Raw genomic sequence first — 20,665 nt, forward strand, 5'->3', positions numbered from 1 at the left:
CCTCTTCCCAGGTATGTCAAGTTGACAACTAAAGGTGACTGACACATTTGTTTGTGCATTGTATCATCTTTACTCTTAAATCCTTGAACTTTTTTTATTGGCAATTGGTAATTCTTGTCTCCTACTTTAAACACCTATATTATCTTTAGGTGTGCTTCTATTGATGGGGGTGGGGCTAAGGGATCCTTCTTTTCTTGCCTTGTTTTCATTTTACTGTAACATCTGTGATTTCTTATTGTTGGCTGAAGGCAGTGCCTTTGAATGTTCTAGGTGAGTTTTAGCCTTGTTAGCATGTGTCTGTAGAAGCACTTACCCCAGAAAAAAGGCAGCCCAGGCTTAAAGCATGATCATCCTGCTTTCTGCATGCAAGGCTGAGGCACTCCCCAAGAGTTTTATACCTTGGTTGACTGGACCTTTGAAGAGTGTCAGCACAATCCAACCTCTGGAATCTTCACGATGCTCACTGGATATTTCACAGCTGGCCTGAGAGAGTCTTACCCTATCAGTGTGCAGCAAAGCCTTAGGCTGAAGTTTTAAGATGTCTAGGAATTGCTTCTTGAGCCATGTTTGTGTGTGACCGGAATCCTGTTCAATATGCTCCAAATGTGCCAGAAGTCACAAACCTTGTTTGAGGTTTTCGGCCAGATACAAGTCTTTCTGCTTCTGCTTCCAGTTAGCAGCAGTGTAAGAAGTTCCCCTGGCGGGGGGGGGGGGGGGGAGAGAGAGAGAGAGAGAGAGAGAGAGAGAGAGAGAGAGATTGAAAGAGAGACAGAGAGACAAAGACAGAGGGACACAGAAACACAGAGAGACACAAACACAAAGAGACAGAGAAAAAGAGACAGAGAGAGCCTAATGTGGTGACTTGAGTTATTTGCTCTATCTATCTATCCATCCATCCATCCATCCATCCATCTATCTATCTATCTATCTATCTATCTATCTATCTATCTATCTATCATAATCTTTATATAACCTACCCTTTATGTATTCATGTATCTAAACTATCTGTGTATATATGCATGTATCTATCATCTATCTATCTATCTATCTATCTATCTATCTATCTATCATAATCTTTATATAACCTACCCTTTATGTATTTATGTATCTAAACTATCTGTGTATGTATGCATGTATCTATCTATCTATCTATCTATCTATCTATCTATCTATCTATCTATCATCTATCTATCTATCATCATCTATCTATGTATCTATCATGTGTCTTTCTATTATCTATAATCTGTCATCTGTCATCTATTTTCTGTTATCTATCTATCTATCTATCTATCTATCTATCCATCCATCTGTCTATCCATCTGTCTACCTCGTGTCAGAAATGTGGTATCACCCCTGTCTTGTCCTGACTATAGCTTGATGTCTACCTCGCCTTTCAACATCTATCTAATTATTCTATAATAATTTATATGTGTCTATCTTCCCCCAGAAGTGAATTGGCTGTGTCTAGTGATTTGTGTGTCTTTAGTCCCTTCTCTACATTTATGAGAGGAGAAACCTCATCCCACAGGTAAGTAAGTTATCTAAGAAAAGCACAAGGTTCTGATGCGCATGTTCAATATTGTTCTGTAATCAAAGAACACAATAAAAAGAGAAGTGAAAGAATAATTTGTGAACCTATCTGTAATCTCAAGAAATGAGTGAGCAATTATCACCAAGGACTGGAAATCACCACTGAGACTGCTAACTGCTAGGCCATAAGGACAGGAGTTAGAGATTATGGTGGTTTGAACGAGGATGCCCCCCCCCAATAGGCTCTCTTATTTAAGTGTTTGATTCCCAGTTGATGGATTGTTGAGGAAGGATTAGGAGATGTGGCCTTGTTGGAGGAGGTGTGTCACATGGGGGTAGACTTTGAGATTTCAAAAGTCCATGCTGGGCCCAGCCCTGTGCTCCCTCTTTGCCCCCTGCTTGCAGGTTGAGATATAAGCTCTTAGCTATTCCTCCAATGCCATGCCTGGAGCCTGCCACACTCACTGTCATGATGAACATGGACTAACCTTCTGAAACTGAAACTAAAACAAGCTTCCAGTCAAATGCTTTGTTTTGTAAGTTGCTTTGGTCATGGTGTCTCTTCATAATAATAGAAAATTAACTAGGACAGAGATCTAAACAAGAATGTTTAGAACCACCTTTAGCAGAGTACTAAAGACTGATAAAGATTACCATTTAAATCAGATTCAAATACAATAACATTTGGAAGAAAGAATTTGATGAACATCCCTCCCCAATAAGATCTGAGAATCAGGAGGTATAACCCAGAAAGAAGGGTAAACCTTTCTCTTTCCACTTCACAGGACCTAGACAAAGCCTTTGGGTTTGCTTTGGGAATCCCAGTAAAGGATAAATGGGTAAATCTTGAAGGCTCTGGAGCCTTGTGCTATCCCTTTGGGGTCTAAGTCTTTATTCTCATCACTTGAGAATTCAAATTATGTCCTGACACTGTAGATTAACCAGGCTTCCATGGCATGATAAAGATTATAAACTAGTCATGTGATTGAGGAAGCCCTGAAAGGACCGCCTAGCCTTTCTTCATGTTGGTTGGCTGTAGTCATAACAACCGTTTCTGCTAGACCAAAGTTCGGCTTCTGCATGCCTTTATGGCCCTGTTCACAGTTCAATGTTCAATAGCATAAAACTTCCCAGTAAGACACAGGTTTTACATTCACAACCAAGTGCTAGCTAGGCTTCCTCTCTAAACACTGGATCCCAAATGAGAAGGCCCCCAAATATTTCTAGACTGCTGTTGTTTTATCCCAGGGAGCTTTCTTCCTGAGAAAATGCCAACCACACAGAAAACGTTGATGTTCCTGTCTGGCTTTCTTACAAGCCTGGGCTCTATTGTTGTCATCTGCTCCATTCTTGGGACACAGGCATGGATCACCAGCACAATTTTCTTCACAGACGCTATCTCCAATGGGACCATTGTTATCACCTATGGGCTTTTTCGTGGTACAAGTTCTCAAGATTTGAATGAAGGCCTTCAAGAGCTGGACAAAAACTTTGAAGGTAAATGACCCCCCAATTTGAATGGGAATAACAGGAATGGGTAACACACACCACTCTATATTTGGGCTAAATAATCATTCAAAACTAATCTCTTAGAAATCCCAAGTTAGGCTATCACTGGACTAACTCATAATTTTGAAGGTGTTTATTTTGTTTTCGGACTCATTGTTCCAATTATCTTGTTATCTTTGGAGTCTACGTCATTCTATCGTCAGGTGGGCTTGAATGGCACCTATCCGGTTTATTGACAAATGGATAATTAAGTTGAAGTATGTCACAGGCTTATGGTATTTAAGAGCCAGCAGAAACAGCATTTTAAATGACATTGACCATGGGTTTTGACTTGGGGGATCCAGCTCCTTACAGAAGTTCGTAAGTAATCACACAGGGAAAATGTAAAGGAGAAAACAGCGACATCCAGTAATTTTCTCAGCTTCTTGAATTTACACTTTTATATTCAAAATATCTCATCGTTGGAAGTGATATTTAATTCCTATTAATCTTATTACTTTTAGGATTTCCTGTTTGCTACTCATTTCTGATGTAGTAATGTCTTGCTCTCAATAAATACAAAATAAGCTCCCGAGGATAAGTGCATGCAGCTAGTTGAGTTTTGGATTTCGAGATCTCGCATTATGGTTCTTGAAAGGTAATAGCCATAATCATTCATTACATGGCATATGAATGCACTTTACATCAAGCAGTGCAGGCTTTGTACAGCTGTTTGGGGGCATTTACATTTCTAACTATGCACCCTAAGCCTGTGTAATGTTTGGTGCCCGTGCTCCAGGAGAGAGTTCTAGCTGGTTTATGATTTTGTTAATAAAATGGTTTCTATAAAACCGGGGCAATGTATCTCTAAGCTCTCACTGTGTCTTTGAGTGGTAGGAAAAGCACATCTTCCCTGAGGTTTCAGCTGCTTCCCCCTCCCCTGGTGCCAGCCACAGCCTTTCAGGATCATGAAGAGACCTTTACAACAACCAGGAGCTCAGATTTCAAAGTTGCCTTCAGCTCTCGGTAATATCATTTTTCAAAACCAAAAAAAGTAGGCTTGTTTGTGAATGCTCTGGTGCATGTAAGTGCTTGGGACAGAAGTCTACAATGCTAACTTGGGATCAGTTGATTCCATCTAGAGATTGATGACCTTAATGGAAGCCCTGAGTCTCTAGTCAAGGAGGCCCAGAGAAGGACAGGGAAGGTCAGGCCTACATGACTGGGAGTGACCATTCTGGTGTCTGGAGAGGAGGGACAGCCACAGTCAGGGGGAGCAGAGCTTAAGCTTAAGATTAGTACCAGTTGGGCCCTTCCCTTCAGTGTAGAAACAGGCTGAATGCTTGTGCTGCCTGTGCCTGACTCTCTGTTTTTACCCTTTGCTACTGGAAAGCCACACTGTAACACACACACACACACACACACACATACACACACATCCCATTGCTACAGAACCTCCCATTGCTACAGAGGGTCAACACAACAACTACCCAGTGGAGGAAGATGTTACACAATTTCTGGATGGTATCTAAGGGCTACTCAGAGACTATGGGATTTTTCCATACCTGTGACTGTGGTAAGCACTGAACATGTAAACATTTCTCCCAGACAAGAAGTCATGTCCAGACTTCATGTCTTCATGTCTTCAGAACATGTAGGCAATGCTAAGGATCTCCTGCTGCTTACCCTGTCAACAGAATCCAGTATTTACGGTAAGACATGATGCTCTCCTGCCAGTAAGCCAGAGTTGCTATGAACATCATGAGCCAGTCATTGGTAGCAAAATTAAACCTGCATAAAATTAATCTGCATTGTCCTGTTCAACATTTAGAGATTGATGCATCCCCTTGAGAAGCCAAGTGTGTTAGCTTTTTGGCTAAGACCAGGACACACTAAAATCCTCAGGCAGTAGTTCGTATTACCAGGCCCTGCACAGGGGTCTGATATCTTGTGTCTATTCGGACTACAGGGCTCTCAGTGAGAGAGCAGACTGGACAATAAATAGCCTTTGATTTAAAGGATCAAATCCATCCAGCCAACCAGAGGTCAATGAATGGAGATGACACCCAGTCAGCCCTAGTCAGGAAACCTTCTGTTGTGGAACCTGGCTGACAATGAGCTCAGGCTGGCTAGATTGGTCCTGGTTTGTTTACTATCCAGATAAGTGACTGTTTAGCTCTAGCTGTGAGTGGATGGTCTTTACTACAATAAAGTGCCAGATGTATAATTTCAGCTTGAAATATTTGCCATAGGGTGAAGGTCTTAGACTTAGATACTGATAGGATTTGCATACACTTCCTATAGTGACACACTCCCTGTCTAGGGCAAGGGGACACTCCTCCTCCACTGAAGGACACTGCCCTGCGCCCATACAAGTCTCCACAACAGCTGGAGGTTGGGTGGGGACCACAGCTCTGTGGATTCCTAGGAGGACCTTTGCTCACACTCACAAAGGTTTGCCTCCCCTCTTCCCCCAGTTTGGCTCTTGGGTGCTTTATAACAGGTTCCTGAATGAAGTCATTCCCTTGACTCTGAGAATGCTATCAGGGCCTAAGGAGCATGACATGTACTATTTCCCCAGACTGGCAGGAATGGGACAGTGTGTCACTTGGATGTGGCATCCCTCCGAATGACATCTCCAGTAGTACTCAGCCTACACCCTGACCCAACCAAGAATCTTTACAGAATCACTTTGGTATTTCAATGAATGGTGTTTCTCTTCCTATGGCACTAGGTCTCTTTGATCTTGGTCCCTCAGTTGAGAGCCACATTAGCATGGCACTGGCTCTGGCCTGGAGATGCAATCTCCTGGATGCTGCAAAGAATCTGTGCACTTGATCTTCTATGCCAATGAGTAGAATTTCAGATTCAGGTCCCATTCCTCTTGTCTAAAAACAAAAACAAAAGAAAACAAAACAAAACCACCACCAACAAAAAACCTTACTGGGTGCACTATTTTCCATGTAGCTATGACAAAATGCCAGAGACAAATAATTTAAAGGAGGGAAGTTTTCCTTTTAGTTCATGGTTTCAGAGGGATTTCAGCCCATTGTAGTGGGAAAGGCATGGCAGAACCTTGTGTGAGACAGTTTCCTCACACGGTGTGGTTCAGATAGCAGAGGGCACAAGTTGGAACCAAGAGTGGGTATAACCTTCAAAGGCCTAACCCTAGTAATCTATTTCTAGCAACTAATCTGTGTCTCTAGAAATTTCCACTGTCTTACAGTGACTTAAGCTGCAGTCTGGACTTTGAAAACTTGACCTGGTGGCGAACATTTTAGTCACTCTATAACATCAGATGTGATGGATAACATTGATTATCAACCTGACAGAAACTAGAGTTACCTAGGAGACAAGTCTCTGGGCATGTCTGAGAGGGATTTTCTGTATTGGGTTAATGCAGGTGGGAAGATCCACCCTGACTGTAGGTGGTGACATTTGGGCTGAGGTCTTAGACTACATAACACGGAGAAGGTGAGCTGGTCACTCTTCTTCCATGAAATTGCTGTTGTTGAGCACTCTGCTGTAACCATGAAAAAGGTGACCAATACGCTAGGTGATTTTAGGACAAACCAATTGTAATTCTGACTCAGGGATGGTGGTCCACAGCTTTCCCTTGGCCAGATACTAGGTTGACAGGAACACTGAGCATTACTTTCAAGCCCTTTGGTGGCAGGCTGCTTGGAGTTGATTTATTGGAGACAGCTCAAGACACAAGCTTCCCAATGAACCAAAGGAGGCTGGGGACAAGTGTCAGGCTCGGTGGTCTCTGCGTGTTGCACTTAGGCCAAAGACTATCACCAGTGGGTTGTCATCTGATCTGGCTTCTCCTCAGCCGCCACTCTCCACTGGTTTCTTTCTTTCCTGTGACCTCAACATAGTACTGTTAAACAGAACTGTAATCGAGGCTAGAAATACAGCACAGAAAAGAATGGCAACATAAAAAATCAAATGGAGCTGATGTCTTGAGAATGTGTGAAGATGCCCTACCTCCCTACTGACTTCACCTCATGTATCAGGATGTGTTTCCTGGAGGAGGGCTACTTATGCTCTTCCCTTCTCAGAGATGTCAGCACATTGGAAGGAGGAGTTGGTGAGAATGGAGACAAGCAAACCAGAGAGGGCTTAGCCACTTTTCTCCCACGACAATCTTGGCAACTGTCCAAGAGGCTGAGGTGCTAGTTGTGACTTCCCCGGAGGGCTCAGGCCATGCTCTGAGATCTGTCAGTACTGTGATGTCCACTAATAGGAGCACAACACTGGGTCAGGTCTCTGGTGGCCAGGTGTCTGAGGTGGGAACAGAATCTGTTCCCACTTGAAGAACCAGTTTTAGTTACTTGTGTCAAAGGCAATTTAAAGAAGGAAGGGTTTGTCCTGCTGGTCATATTACCTCTGCAAGCAGGATAGAGAGAGGGGGTAGGGGGAGAGAGGGAGACAGAGACAGGCCAAGATAGAGGCAGACAGAGAAATGGAGAAAGAGAGACAGAGTCGCAGAGACACAGAGAGACAGACAGACAGAGACAGACAGCAAGAGGTATGTGCTGGTACTCAGCTTGCTTTCTCCTTTTTATTCAGTCCAGGACCTCATCTCATGAAACATTTAAGGTGGCTCTCTACATTTAAGGTGGATCCTCCCACCTCAACCCAATCTAGAAACTCCCTAACAGTCATGCAAAGAGGTTTATTACCCTGTAAGTCGACAGCGTCAACCATCATACTCAATGACTATGGACTTACAGAAAACAAGACCTGGAGGTGGAGGGCAGTTGGAAGGCAGGACCTGGATGGCTAAATCTTACCCAGAGGGGAGCTGGGTGTCTGGATGCCCAGCTGAGGCATCTACTGGCTGGGTGCTCATCTCTGTGCCTCTTTCTGGGGCCGCCAGAATCAGGGCAATTAGCTCCAATTGTGAGGGGACTCCTGATGCAAAAGCTTGTCCCATGAAAGAAAGAAAGAGAACAGCACGTATCTGCTAATTTTATGGGGAGGGAGCAGCTGTCAGATGCTGCTAGGGTTATTGTTACTGCACTCTTGCTAACGCTCATCAATCCTTCAGCTATCATTGTCTGAGTTCTGAGGCAGGAGCTGAAAAGACATAGCTGTCATATCTAGGTGGCAGGGAATTCAGAAATAATTTTTTATAGTGCAGCAGTTAAAATTAAGACGAATCCCCCCCAAGTATGTAGAAAACTATGAGTCAGCAGCCCCAAAATTAACTCTCTTTAGAAAATTATGTCTGCTAAATCTTATTGAAAGTCAAGGCAGAGCTGAACTTGATTGTCATCTTCTTTTTCTTTTTGGTTCTGTGGGTGTCACGTGTCTGTGTGTTTGCACGTGTATGTGCAAGTGCTTGTGCATGGGTATGCACATATACATGGGAGCCAGAGGTCAATATTGTATGTTCCCCAATTTTCTCTTATCTTTTTTTCTTAATGTTATGTGTATGTATGTGTGCTTGTACAAGTTTATGTGTGCCACATGAATGGAGAAGCCCAAGGATGCCAGAAGAAGGTATTGGCTCCCCTGAAATGGGAGATTCCATATAGGTGTTAGAAACTGTTGTCTACACAGTAAACATTCTTAACTGTTGAGCCGTCTCTCCAACCTCCTCCATCTTGCTTTTTGAGACAAGTTCTCTAATGGAACCTGGGCTCACTGATCCTGCCAGGCTGGCTGGCTAGCAAGCTCCAGGTATGCTCTTGTCCCTCTTCCCCAGGGGTGGGATTACAGGCTTCTTTTAAAAACATGGGTTCTGGGGAGATTGGACTCAGGCTCTTATGTCTTCAGGGCAAGCGCTTCATACACTGAGCCCTTCATGGTCACTTTTTAATGTAATATTATTCCACTTGCAAATGAACACCCACTTAGAGCTGAAGTCAGAGTGGGAGGCAGAGACACTCAGAGAATTCTCAGTGTTTGGGACACAGAACATGTTCCTCACACTCAAGTTTCTGTTTTTGACTCAAGCATTTAAATTATTTCCTTGATTACAGAACTCTGCCAAGGAGAAAGAGAGTTATTTTGTCCCCAGGCAATTTCCCTTGAGATCAAGGACGTTTCCTCCTGCCCTGGCTGTTGGGGAAGAGGAAGTGGATCCACCTTGACAGGATGAATGACTGACATAGCCACAGGAACCAGCCCGGACCTCTGGCTGGGTGTGTCTCCCTAGCTCTGTTGCTTTTTCCTAGTCTTTCTGACATCACCTGCCTCCAGTTTCAAAATCAGCATAGGCCAAGTTAGTACAAGCAAAACCTCCCAAACATGACATTTCCACAGAGCATGGAGAAGCAGGCAAGAGACTCCTGTTGGTTAAGTCAGGGACAAGTGAAGCCCCAGCCTAGATCTTTGAGAGCCTCACTTGGGGTACAGAGCAGAGGATGTAGGCTTGGATCCATCCACCCAAGGGGTCACTGACAGAAGTCATTGAAGAGTTCAGTCACCATAACGACGAGGAGGCGTTGCCTATGGAAGCTGAGCTTTGCCCTGTGCATCTGAGGAATGAAATGTTCTACACCCAGGGTGGCAGGTCATGGTCCACTTGCTGCAGAACTTGTTTCTCTTTTCTTGGGGTTCGCAAGGGATACATGTCTACCTTTATCACATGCTGAAGCTATGCCCCTCATCCCTGCACATCCCTTCACCCTTTCAGCCAGTGCACCGTGTTGCTGTTGCCTTCAGGCCTCTCCCTTGCAGGAGGCGCCTGCTCCGGGCTCAGCCCCTCACTACTCAGGATACCTTCTCCCTCTTCATGGGGACTTCTGCCACCACCCAATATTTTGATCACAACCCCTTTACACCTACTTTGTCTAGTAGGAGGACATTGCAGATTTAGATAAAGAAATAGGAGGACTTAAAACTGAAGATGTCTTGTCCACCACATATTGTTTAGCCCCAAGTCTCCCAACCTCTGACTCTTCCAGTCTTTCTGCCTTTTCTTCCTCCATGAAGAAAAACCTGGCTTAAAAACAAACATTTTTATTTATTTACATTGTAAGTGTATGTGTAAGTGAATGTGCGTGCGTGGGTGTGTGCGTGTGTGTGTGTGTGTGTGTGTGTATGTGTGTGTATGTATGGGTACATGCACACACAGAGGTTAGAGGAAAAACTCATGGGGTTCAATTTTTTTCTTTATGCATTCAGGTCCTAGGGATTGAAGTTCAGCTAATGCCCTTGGTAATAAACAGCGTTATCCATTGTGCCACATTTGCTGGCCCCAAGCCTGGGTTTTAATGGTACCATTACATTCATTTGCTTCATCTTCTGATATTTATAAAAATGCTTTTATTAATGATATGATTGCTGGAGACATTTTAAGATTAAAAACATTATTTTGTTAAACAATATGTTTTCACCCAAACAGGAGTGAGTACATACATATCCTTACCTAAGGTAGATGTGAGATCCTGGGGTCCTGTGTAAGATCACTCAGAGTCACAGTTCAAAGACAAGAAATGGAATCACCTCAGTGAAGACAATGCCTTCAAAAATATATATTTATTTCATTTTACATTTTGCCTGTAAATATATATGTGTACCATGTGCCTATGGAAGCCAGGAGGTGTTGACTCCTCTGGAACTGGAGTTCCAGATGGTTGAGAGCAGAAATCAAACTCATGTTCTCTGCAAAAGCAACTGGTGCTCTTAACTACTGAGCCATCTCTCCACCACCCCAGCACCATTTCTTACGCAGTCACACAGAGTCTCCTGTTTTCCTTGAATGATCAGAAAGAAGACACGGGTGCTCAGTGTGTAGTTCTACAGTGATCGTCAGAGCAGGGGGAGGGAGGAAGTCCTGGGCCTTCAGAGCAGGGCTCCATGGACAGAGAAGGGAAGGAGAGGGATGACTTGCAAAGAGAGGGTACTGGTGGCACATGGTAGGGTATGGTTCAGCAGATGTGTTGCCATTTCTACTGTCCCCTGGGAATGCCCAGCACACACAGTCCTGGAAATTAAGTATCCAGGTCTACCTGGTTAGTTCATCTTCTTTAAAGTTACACTGAGCTAAGGCTTTGACAGTCTCCACATAAAAAACAGGAGGAGGAAGAAAGCCTTTGGCTAGTTTCTTCCTCACACCTCTTTTTTTATGCTAATGCTGTTATAGTCAGCACCACAATCTGTTTCCATTGGGGTTTTCCACTGGGCTTCACAGACTATCTCTAAACACACACAGTAACAACCACTGGAAAACCTCATTGTACTTAGGAAGAGCACCCCTGTCATGTCTGGGCTTTCGTGTGTGAGTAGAACAGGAGGTGGAGGAGCGAGGTGCACTGGAGAATGACCACTAGAGCTCAGAGGCTCTGAGGAGCTGATGGCTCACAGCGCAGGGCATCTCCATTAGTGCAGATACACTCTGGAGCTTCTTTGCATTTAAGATGTGCAAATGCTATTGTGTAAAGTGCTTTCAGCTTGAAAGGAAGTCTGAGGGCTAACCAAAGGGGTGTATTCCCAGCTGTCTCCAGTGTTGGAGCCCAGGGAAGTAGAGTTGGGCCCAGGGAAGTCACCCCAATTTGCTCTATCAAGAAACATTTTTCTATCTCGATGATCGATCGCTATGGGCTAGCACCTTTGTGGTCACTTCCACTAGCCCTTATTCTCCTGCGTTCTCTCACTTTTCTCTGTCAGCTCATCCTGGCTCACTGAATTCTTCTAAGTCATAGGGTTTATAGGATCCTCACTGTACAAGGGTTTGTATAGAGACCCACCCTAAGGGTTTCTGCCAGCAGCAAGGCAATTCTCAGACCCAAAGGGAAGCTATGGTGATGGATTTGCCATTATCCTACCAGCAAGGCTCTGAGGACAGAGATCACAGGTGAGGAAGTTGCAGGTATTTAGGACTTGCAAACTAAGATAAACTTCCACCTTCAGTAGTGTGGCTACCCAGTCAAGGAAAGCCAGTGACTGGCCTGCCATGAGGAATTCTGTCTCATTCGTATGTGTTTGTGGTATGTTCCTGTACGTACATATGAAGGCAATGTGTATATGCAGGTTCACACACATATGTATATGCACACATGTGGAGGTAAAAGATGTCACTCTTCAAGTGATGCCCATCTTGCTTGTTGAGACAGGGTTTCTGGTTAAACTTAGAACTCACCAATTCAACTAGACTGGCTGTTCAGTGAACTCCAGGATCTACCTGTTTCTGTCGTCTCCCCAACAATGTGGTTGCAAGTATTCACCATGCCACTTGCCTTTTTCAGGTGGGTCTGGGGCTTCAATGTAGATCCAGGGATTCTACATCAAACACATCATTGCCTGAGCCATCCTCTGAGCCTATGCAGTCTTGAGCTTGCAGGAAGAATGACTTCCTGCTTCCTTCTCTCATACCATGCCTTCTCCAGCTCAGCTGTACTTAGATTTGTAGTCTGCACAGTGCACTCACCAAATGTTGCTTTAGTTTTAGGGATATTGAACAATTCTTCCCAGAAGTCTCTGCATCTGGTGGCCATCCTATTCCTGGTCCTGAGTCTGGCAGCTTCTGTGCTGAGCTCAGTGTTCACCTTCTACAACAGCATCAGCAACCCTTACCAGACGTTCCTGGGACCTATGGGCGTCTACACCTGGAATGGACTTAGTGGTGAGTTTCCTGAGAAGACTCATTTACACATACATGCATACACATGTGCATATGCATACACACATTGATGTATGCTCATGAACACACATGCACACTGATGCATGCTCATGAACACATATGCACATACATTACATACATTTGCTCTCCATCTTGCCTTCATAAGGAGCAACATGGACTCCAGAGTTGCCATACCTGGGTGGCCAAGCCACAGAGCCAAGAAAGGATGCCATCTGGGGCCAACACTCTTCTTGTGAGCTAGTGTGCTGTGTGGTTGCTAGGTGATTTTGTTATTTTGTGTGTGTGTGTGTGGGGGGTTATGGTGTCCAGATGGAGAGTGGATCTTGTTGTGACTTAGGCAAAAGATTCTCTGTGGGGTTTCTTTTCATGTACTTCATCCCCTACTTTTGCCCAGTGGGACTGACATTTAGAGATTAAGGGACTTGGATACAAATCCAGACATAGGTCCTCAGTGTCAAGGGCCCCCCATTTGCCACCAGACCTTGCTCACTGCCAGGATAAACAGTGAATTGATCTTAGTTTCACTCATGGGACTCGGAGCCAGCAGAAGCAGTGCCCTCAGGCATAGCTGAATTTGGAGACCTTGTTGTGGGAAGTCTGCCTTCCTTCATCCCTGGATACAGTGATTTCCCAATTTGTGTTCTGTGGTTACACAGTTGATTCAATCCTCTTAAAGGTCAGATGTCTGTATACACTCTGGACTCCTGCAGTAGCAGTTTTAGAGGAAAGGACTATAATTTTCCAGGAGTCAGGAGAGTGTCCTGGGATCACTTCTCATCGGCTTACCCACTGATATGACCCGAACAATCTCTGAAGCCAAGATAGATAAATTGACTCATTAAGTTGGCTAAGGAGATTTGTCCATACTGGAGCTGGGCCCAGGGTCAGCTCTTCTCCAGCTTTAGAGGCACATAGGGGAGGAGGAATGAGTTCACACAGAAGGGGAGAGGACAGGAGACCAGGCTGGGCCAGTAGGTACTGCGCTGTCTGCAGCCCCGTGGGTCTTCCAGTTGTTCCCTGAGGCTGTAGTCTCATCCTTCTTCCTCTGCAGAGGAAGACAGGCTGACTACACAAATGTCAGAGGCCTATGTCTGTGGAGGAAAACAGGAAAAGGAATCTGGCCAGTCTCCCCTCAGCCCTGCCTAACATCTAGCCATAAAGGGCTATGTTGTGGGAGAAAAGTCCCCACAGGTATCTTCTGCCTCAGGGGTATATTCTAACACAGAGGGAGTGGCTCTGGGGTGGACAGGAAAAACCACTTGTAATAGCTGTGAAGAGGAAGTTATGCATTCTGACTTGGATCTAGAGGAGGCCTTTAGGCAACCACAAGAGTTGGGAGTAGCCTGTCCTGATGCTCAGTAAACTGGATTCTGTGTTCACATGCCCTCAGAAAGCCTTGATTTTCTTCCCTTGTCTGAGGGGATTACAGAGTTTAGTGAAAACTTGGTTTGCAGGGTGCTGATCCTTCAGAAAAGTCTCTGTGAGGCTTTGAAAATATAGCTTTCTGGCCTTTGGACCACACTGAGTGGAGGGCTGAATCCAGGCCAACTCTAAGGCCCTGGGGCCAGTGAGAAAGCTACAGTCCCCTGAGGTGCTAGGCTTGCTGTTCTCCTGGGCTGGCAGGTTGTGAGCTGATCCAGTGGGCAGAACAGGAAATACATTTCCTGGTTCATTTCTGGCAGTGAGAAACAGCAAGAACACTGCCTGAGGCTTGTGCCCCGGACATCTCAGCTCAAACTGGCCCAATATGGCTGGAGTTAGCCTCAGGGGGTTTAAAGGTAGCTAGAGAGGAGGTTGGATCTGGACAAATCTGCACAGCACAGTCTCCTCAACACAGGAAGTAATGAGTATCATGGCTCAGCAGAGAAGGGCTGATGGTCAGAAGCCCATGTCCCTAAGCCTTTAAGAACTACTTCCCTCTTTTTATCTACAACTCTGGAGAAACTGTGCAGCTAGCCAGGCCTAGAGATACAGGTCTATACTTCCAAGTGTTAGAAGGCTGAGATGGGAAGATCCCCCAAGTTCAAGATTGCCTGGTTTCAGGGGGAGCTCAAAGCCCTATTTTCAATATAAGTAATGAAGAAGGTTGGTGTAAAGTACTTGCTCACTGTTTTTGAGGTTCTGTATTTAATTTCCAGTACTACAGGAAGGAAGGAGGGATGGGAGGTAGGAACTGAGGGAGCAAGGGATAGAGGAGAGGAGGGAGGGAAGATAGATGGAAGAAAGGAAGGAAGAAGGAAGAAGGAAGAGTATTCAGTTAACCAGAGGCAGTGTGAAGCCCACGGCTCCAGGCATCTGCCTTTAAAGTACCTGGATAGGCAAGGTGTCTGTGTGCCAGCCTTTCCCTGTGAAAATCAAAGCCCTAGACAACCCACTTTAGGATAAAGTCATTAACCTGTGTATGTTCCACCCCTTTACGATTAATTAAGCTTTTATAAGAAACTTCACAAGAGGAAAATGAAGGATAATGAAGGTGTGAGAGGGTGCATCAGAGGAACGAGACTTTTGTTCATGCAAATAATTAAGAAATACAGCCATTATTTTGTGGGTGAGGTGTGTCATCAAGGGCTGTTCAAACATTCTCTTCACGCAACCCCCACCCCTAATTAGCTTCCCTCAGAAGACCATTGGGGGAGCTTCCTTGTCATTGGGTTAGGACACAGTTTGATGCCTGAGAGTTCACTGAACTGTGCACGTTCTGTGTGCATCACCATATTAAGGATCTCAGAAGGGCTTCATCTTGGGGATCCCCCTGATGTATCAGACCCCACCTGGGCATGAGCAAACCATCCTTACCCTCATGTTCCCTGAAACAATTCTTTTTTCCTGCATTACTGATATATGAATCACCTGCCCATACATTACTCACTTAAAGCACACAGTTCACTGGGTTTTGACATGTTCTCAGACACTGTAGATATCACTAAACCATCATTTTAGAAATATTTTCACCAGCTCAGAGAGAGATCTCACGTCTCCTGGTTACAATCTGCTTCTCACCCTGCCTAAGCAACTATGAATCTGCTTTGCTGTGGCTACTGCCTGGTTCAAGGCCACACTTGGCTGAGTCGTGCAGAGTGAACACCTGCAGCAGCTGTCTAAAGCTTCCCTGAGTCCAGGCCCAGCACTTGAGAGCCTGTGCTTCTCTTGTTCTTGGCAGGACTCACTCCTCACAGTTAGCAGTGTGCCTGACCCACTGCCCTCGCCTGCTCTGGTAGAGGTGACTTCTTTCACCTGTGATGCTGGTGCTTGTCCGAGTCCATTCACATCTCCGTGTACATTCACAGTGTCTACTCTGTGCCCTGTCCACTCCTTCACACCTGCTACCTATGTGACCTTAGAGCACACACTGCATGGTAGACCAGTTGCCCAATGATAAACTCTGACTGGATCTGCCCAGAATAATAATTTCATGCCTAGAATCTAGTTTATATCTTACATTTTATTTTTACATTTTCCTTCATCCTGAAACACTATAGAACCCCGTGTAGCTATGCAGTAAATGCTTTTGGATTATGCATCCCATTAAGAAAATAAGTGATATTTAAAATGCATCAAAGTGTGTGTGTGTGGGGGGGGGGGGTTAAAACACAGCTGGAGAGATGACTTCTGCTCAATCATAAGGACCTGAGTTCAAATACCCAACCCCACCCCACCCCATGAGTGGTTCACAAACACCTGTAATACCTGTTCCAAGGGATTTGGTGCCCTATTCTGGGCCCTGTGGGTGGGTACCTACACATATGTATGAATACATTAATACAGACGCATGATCATATACATATAAATAAATAACTTTAAAACATAAATCACAATGGTAAGTAGGTGGCTCAAGGAGTAAAGTCATTGCTACAAGAGAAATAAGGACTAGAGTTCAGATCCCAAACACCCAAGAAAAAAGGCAGGGATAGGGATAGGGCACACATCTGTAACCATGTCCTGGGTGAGCAGTGAAGTAAGACGGGGCTCTCAGAAGCTTGCTGCTCAAACAGGGAATTTCATCTTCAGTAGGAGACTCTGCACATACCTCAGAAATGCACACACACGCATGCATACATGCATAGACACAAATAATGTTAATGCTTTGGGTGTCATTTATGATGCTCAATCTTCCTTGCAGCATCCTTTGTGTTTCTGGCCATGGTTCTGTTCGTGGGGAATGCTGAGTCCAACCATCTCTCAGAGGAGCTGTCCCAGAAGCTTTATCCAGATACCATTAACGAGAGAACAACCCACACTTATGGATACTCATTTTGGCTCATCCTGCTTGTCATCCTTCTGAATATTGTCACTGTGGTCATCATCATTTTCTATCAGAAGGCCCGATACCGGCAGAAGCAGGAGCAGAGGAAGCCAGTGGAGTATGCTCCAAGGGATGGCATTTTATTCTGAGTCCTGTCTCATAGCACACTTGCGTCATGTCTGCCCAACTGGCTCGCTCCTCTGGACACTGCATGGCAGAGCAACTGTCAGGTGCTATATCTTCTGGAACCATGACACCATGTCCTTCCTGTAGATGGTACTTGTACCTTTCTCCATGGACATTCCCCTGAAAAGAGTTTTCACCTAGGATCAGGAAAATGAGTGGGAAAGGCTGTGGTCTAGAGTACTCCAAAAGGGAGTGGTCTGCGGCCTGCAGGTCCTTCTCATTTGACCTTGCCATCCACAATAATAAAGGTCTGTGGGGGTTTTTGCCTTTCCTGTGACTAGGTTAATAGACTGTAGGCCCTATGACCTTGTCCTCTGGATTGATCAGGCATTTCACTCCATGATAAGTATAAAGACTTTTAGGTAGAGAAGCACTCTGAACTTGCTTTTCCAGTCAGTAGTTAGATACAGAAGGATAAAGGATGGGACAACCTCGTGTTCTGGTCCCTTGGTGGCTGTCATGGCTTCCAGGCTTAGCTCCTTTAATGAGGGCTAGACACTTATGGAACTTGGGCCTTGGGAAACCCTGCATGAACAGGTTAGAGGTAAAATATGGTCTTTTCCAATAAATAGGAAGTCAGCAAAATAGCAAAAGCACCGAAATTTATTCTACATGTTTTCTAGTACAACATTTTCTTTTAAAAGTCTAATTGGAAACCCTTCAGCCTTGACTATCCTATAAGTTGCCACAGTGAAAACTGACAGACCTGAAAAGTGATCCCCTTTCATGTGCTTATCGATAGAGTCTTAAAGCAGTAGCTCTGTGACAAGTAGTGGATCTTATGAAGCCCAAAGACTCATAACTCAACACTCAGACTTAGAGATGTCAGCTGGGTCCCACAATGTTGGCAGCAGTGTGCTGGGTCCTCAACCTTGTGGTGTTTACTATCTGGCAGACAAAAACAGACATTTAATAAGCTCTTACTTGACTCCAATTAAAACAGCTGCTTAGGGTTGAGGGTCACCCTTTCATTGTAGAACACGAAAGTACCTAGCATGTGACAGGCCCTGGGTTCCATCTCTACCTCTGCAAAAATGAAACAAACATGTAATGACAAAACTGTACTTGTGGTTTGAAAGGATGGATCTCTATCATGCTCTACCTTGAAGACCTGCTTAGTCAAGATTACTCTTACTCACTAAATTATTAAAAGTTTACTATACTATTTCTTTGTGAGTGTGTGTGTACATGCTGTGATGTGTGTGTATGTGTCTTTGTGTACGGCGGTCAGATGACAAGCTTCAAGAATGGATTCTCTCCTTCTACCATGTGAGACCTGGGGTTCATCATGTCATCAGACTTGGTGGCAAGCCCATTTACCTACTGAGCTACCTTGTGGGCCTGCTACTAAATTATTATAAGGTTTGGGTTTGGGAAGCAATGGCTTAGTGGGTAAAAGTGCTTGTCACCAAGCCTGATGCCCCTGTCCACTCTTCATCACCTTCACAGTGAAAGTGCTGACTCCTGCAAGTTGTCCTCTGACCTCCATGCATGCATTGTGGCATGTGCATGTCTATAGACACAGTCATACTTTCCTATACAATATACAAAATAAATACATGAACATAAAAAAGTTTAAAATGACTCAGTCATGTTCATCTGAAAAACTGGAAATATATTTTAAAAATATGACTATAAATGTAAAAAAATTAAACTCTGAGTCTATAAACATTTATAGTCTTTGAAGGCATGAGCTTTCTATTAGATTTTTTGATAATGTGGTCATGTAATAAAGAAGAAACAGATGTGGGTGCTGGCCCATGCCCATGATCCCACCTATCAGAAATCAGAAGATTGCCACAGCTTTGAAGTCATTTTGGTATCTTGGGAGTTCTAGGCTAGCAGAGCTTCATAAAGAGATCATCATGATTTGAATGAGAAATGTCCCTCACAGGCTCAGGTATTTGAATACTTGGTCCCCAGGTGGTGGCACTGTTTGGGGATGCTATGTTACCTGTAGGGGGTGGAGCCTTGCTAGAGGAAGTCTGTCACTAGGGTGGACTTTGGAAATTCATAGGCTCATCTCACTTCCTGTTTTCTCTCTCTGCTTCCTGCTCCTGAAGTCTGCCCTGACAGTTGCCACCACAGCTCTCCTTGACATTGTAGACCCTCCTTCTGGAATTATGAGCCCAAATACATTCTTTTCTTGTAAGTTGCCTTGATCATGGTATTTTATCTCAGCAACAGAAAAGCAATTAATACAGATGGTCTTGCCTCAAGCCAGCAAGCATACAAACAAAACCACTACTTTGTCTTATGATGAGGTAGGTTACAAGGTTCATTCACATTTGTAAAAGAAAGAATATAAAACACTATGCTCGCTAGATGTGTTGGTACGTGACTTTGGGAAACTGAGGCAGAAAGATCAGGGATTCCAGGCAAGCCTGGGCTACTTAGAAAGACACATGAGGATAAAAAGAAAAGTAAAGAAGTGAAAAGGGTAAAATAAGTGAGATATTATACTCACTGACAATAAGAACATGACACTTAGGATAAGAACTTTGGAGAAATCATAGTTTACACCGTATCAAAAGGATTGGATTCCCCTGATCATTCAATGCTTAGAAGGCACTGTTGGAGGTAGGATGTAGGCTGGAAAAGCTGCCAGCATCAGAATTTGGTTTTATTATCTCAGCAATCATAAGTTAGGTAGAGATGGAAGCTGTGTCCTCTTGGACATGACATTGAATGTGTATGAGTGTGTTGTGAGGTGTTTCTCAATCACATCCAGCCTCTGTGATCGTCATTGTGGGCACTCTCTGAATGTCACAACAAAATTACAGGTATACACCTCAGCTCCCTCCAGTCTTTCGAAGCCTGTCAGAGGCCTGAGCACTGAGAAGGGCAGGCTATGCCCCTCAGAGCTGCTTCTCACACATACCTAGGGTTCCTCAGCACCCTCTTTCTCTTACATGGCAACCAGCCCACAGACTTCTATGTGGACTTGAAGTCAATCTACCATTGTCTAATGTCATATCTTCTACAATCCAAGTAAGCAACCAGTCCAGTCTGCAGACAGGACTGATATTTCAGCTGGGTCTCCCTCGTCTCTTAGCATCCTAGTCCTCTCCCTACCAGGCAACCCAGAACCCCAGAAACTCTTTGGGATTCTTTTTGATGAGATGCCCTCAGACAAGGTCACCAGGCAGTATGTGGAAGCTGACCCCTCATGCAGCTGGAGGAATGTGCGTTAGCTCAGATGCCTCGACTCTCTCAGTAGGTGGGTGCCTGGCTGTCATGATGACATTAATGAGTAGCTTTGCTATCTCACTGCCAACTGTAGGAAGTGGCAGAGTCCAAGCTATTTCCCCTCCCTTAGTTTCTTACTCACGTGTAAGACATGACTGAATAACAGGAGGGACAACCATGGATAACAGTCATCAAACAGAGAACCCTTGGAGCCAGGCTTCTGGGAGTCACCAGAGAGATAGGAGGGCAGCCACAGTGTAATACCATGGCCTGGTGAGAATGGCCTGCGTGCTCATGCCAAGGGCTCCATTCCTGGAACTGGGAGTCTGTAGTTTGTGTGGAAGGAGAGAAAGACACCAACGTGGTCACTCTTGGAGTTTGCAGGCTACATAGGTCCCCTAGCTCCATAGAGGAACAGACAATACACAGAA

The 20,665-nt window shown here is 44.6% G+C and overlaps 1 protein-coding gene across 1 annotated transcript; it reads left to right on the forward strand.

Annotated features, from left to right (window-relative positions):
- Positions 1-2,647: 2,647 nt before the first annotated feature.
- Clrn3 (clarin 3) lies at positions 2,648-18,209 on the forward strand. Its single transcript, XM_028772578.1, has 3 exons — positions 2,648-3,027; positions 12,419-12,598; positions 16,737-18,209. Exons 1-3 carry the CDS (start codon positions 2,799-2,801, stop codon positions 17,006-17,008), a joined length of 681 nt encoding a protein of 226 aa, XP_028628411.1. The 5' UTR covers positions 2,648-2,798; the 3' UTR covers positions 17,009-18,209.
- The last annotated feature ends 2,456 nt before the right edge of the window (positions 18,210-20,665 follow it).

The sequence above is a fragment of the Grammomys surdaster genome, unplaced genomic scaffold, assembly GCF_004785775.1.
Source record: "Grammomys surdaster isolate TR1022 unplaced genomic scaffold, NIH_TR_1.0 214, whole genome shotgun sequence".
Lineage (NCBI taxonomy): Eukaryota > Metazoa > Chordata > Mammalia > Rodentia > Muridae > Grammomys > Grammomys surdaster.

Bases quoted from the DNA above. Each gene is read 5' to 3' on its own strand.
- Clrn3 (XM_028772578.1), top strand. From the start codon at position 2,799: ATGCCAACCACACAGAAAACGTTGATGTTCCTGTCTGGCTTTCTTACA. The intron at 3,028-12,418 runs GTAAATGACCCC...ATGTTGCTTTAG, and splicing joins GCTGGACAAAAACTTTGAAG to TTTTAGGGATATTGAACAAT. The intron at 12,599-16,736 runs GTGAGTTTCCTG...TCTTCCTTGCAG, and splicing joins CACCTGGAATGGACTTAGTG to CATCCTTTGTGTTTCTGGCC.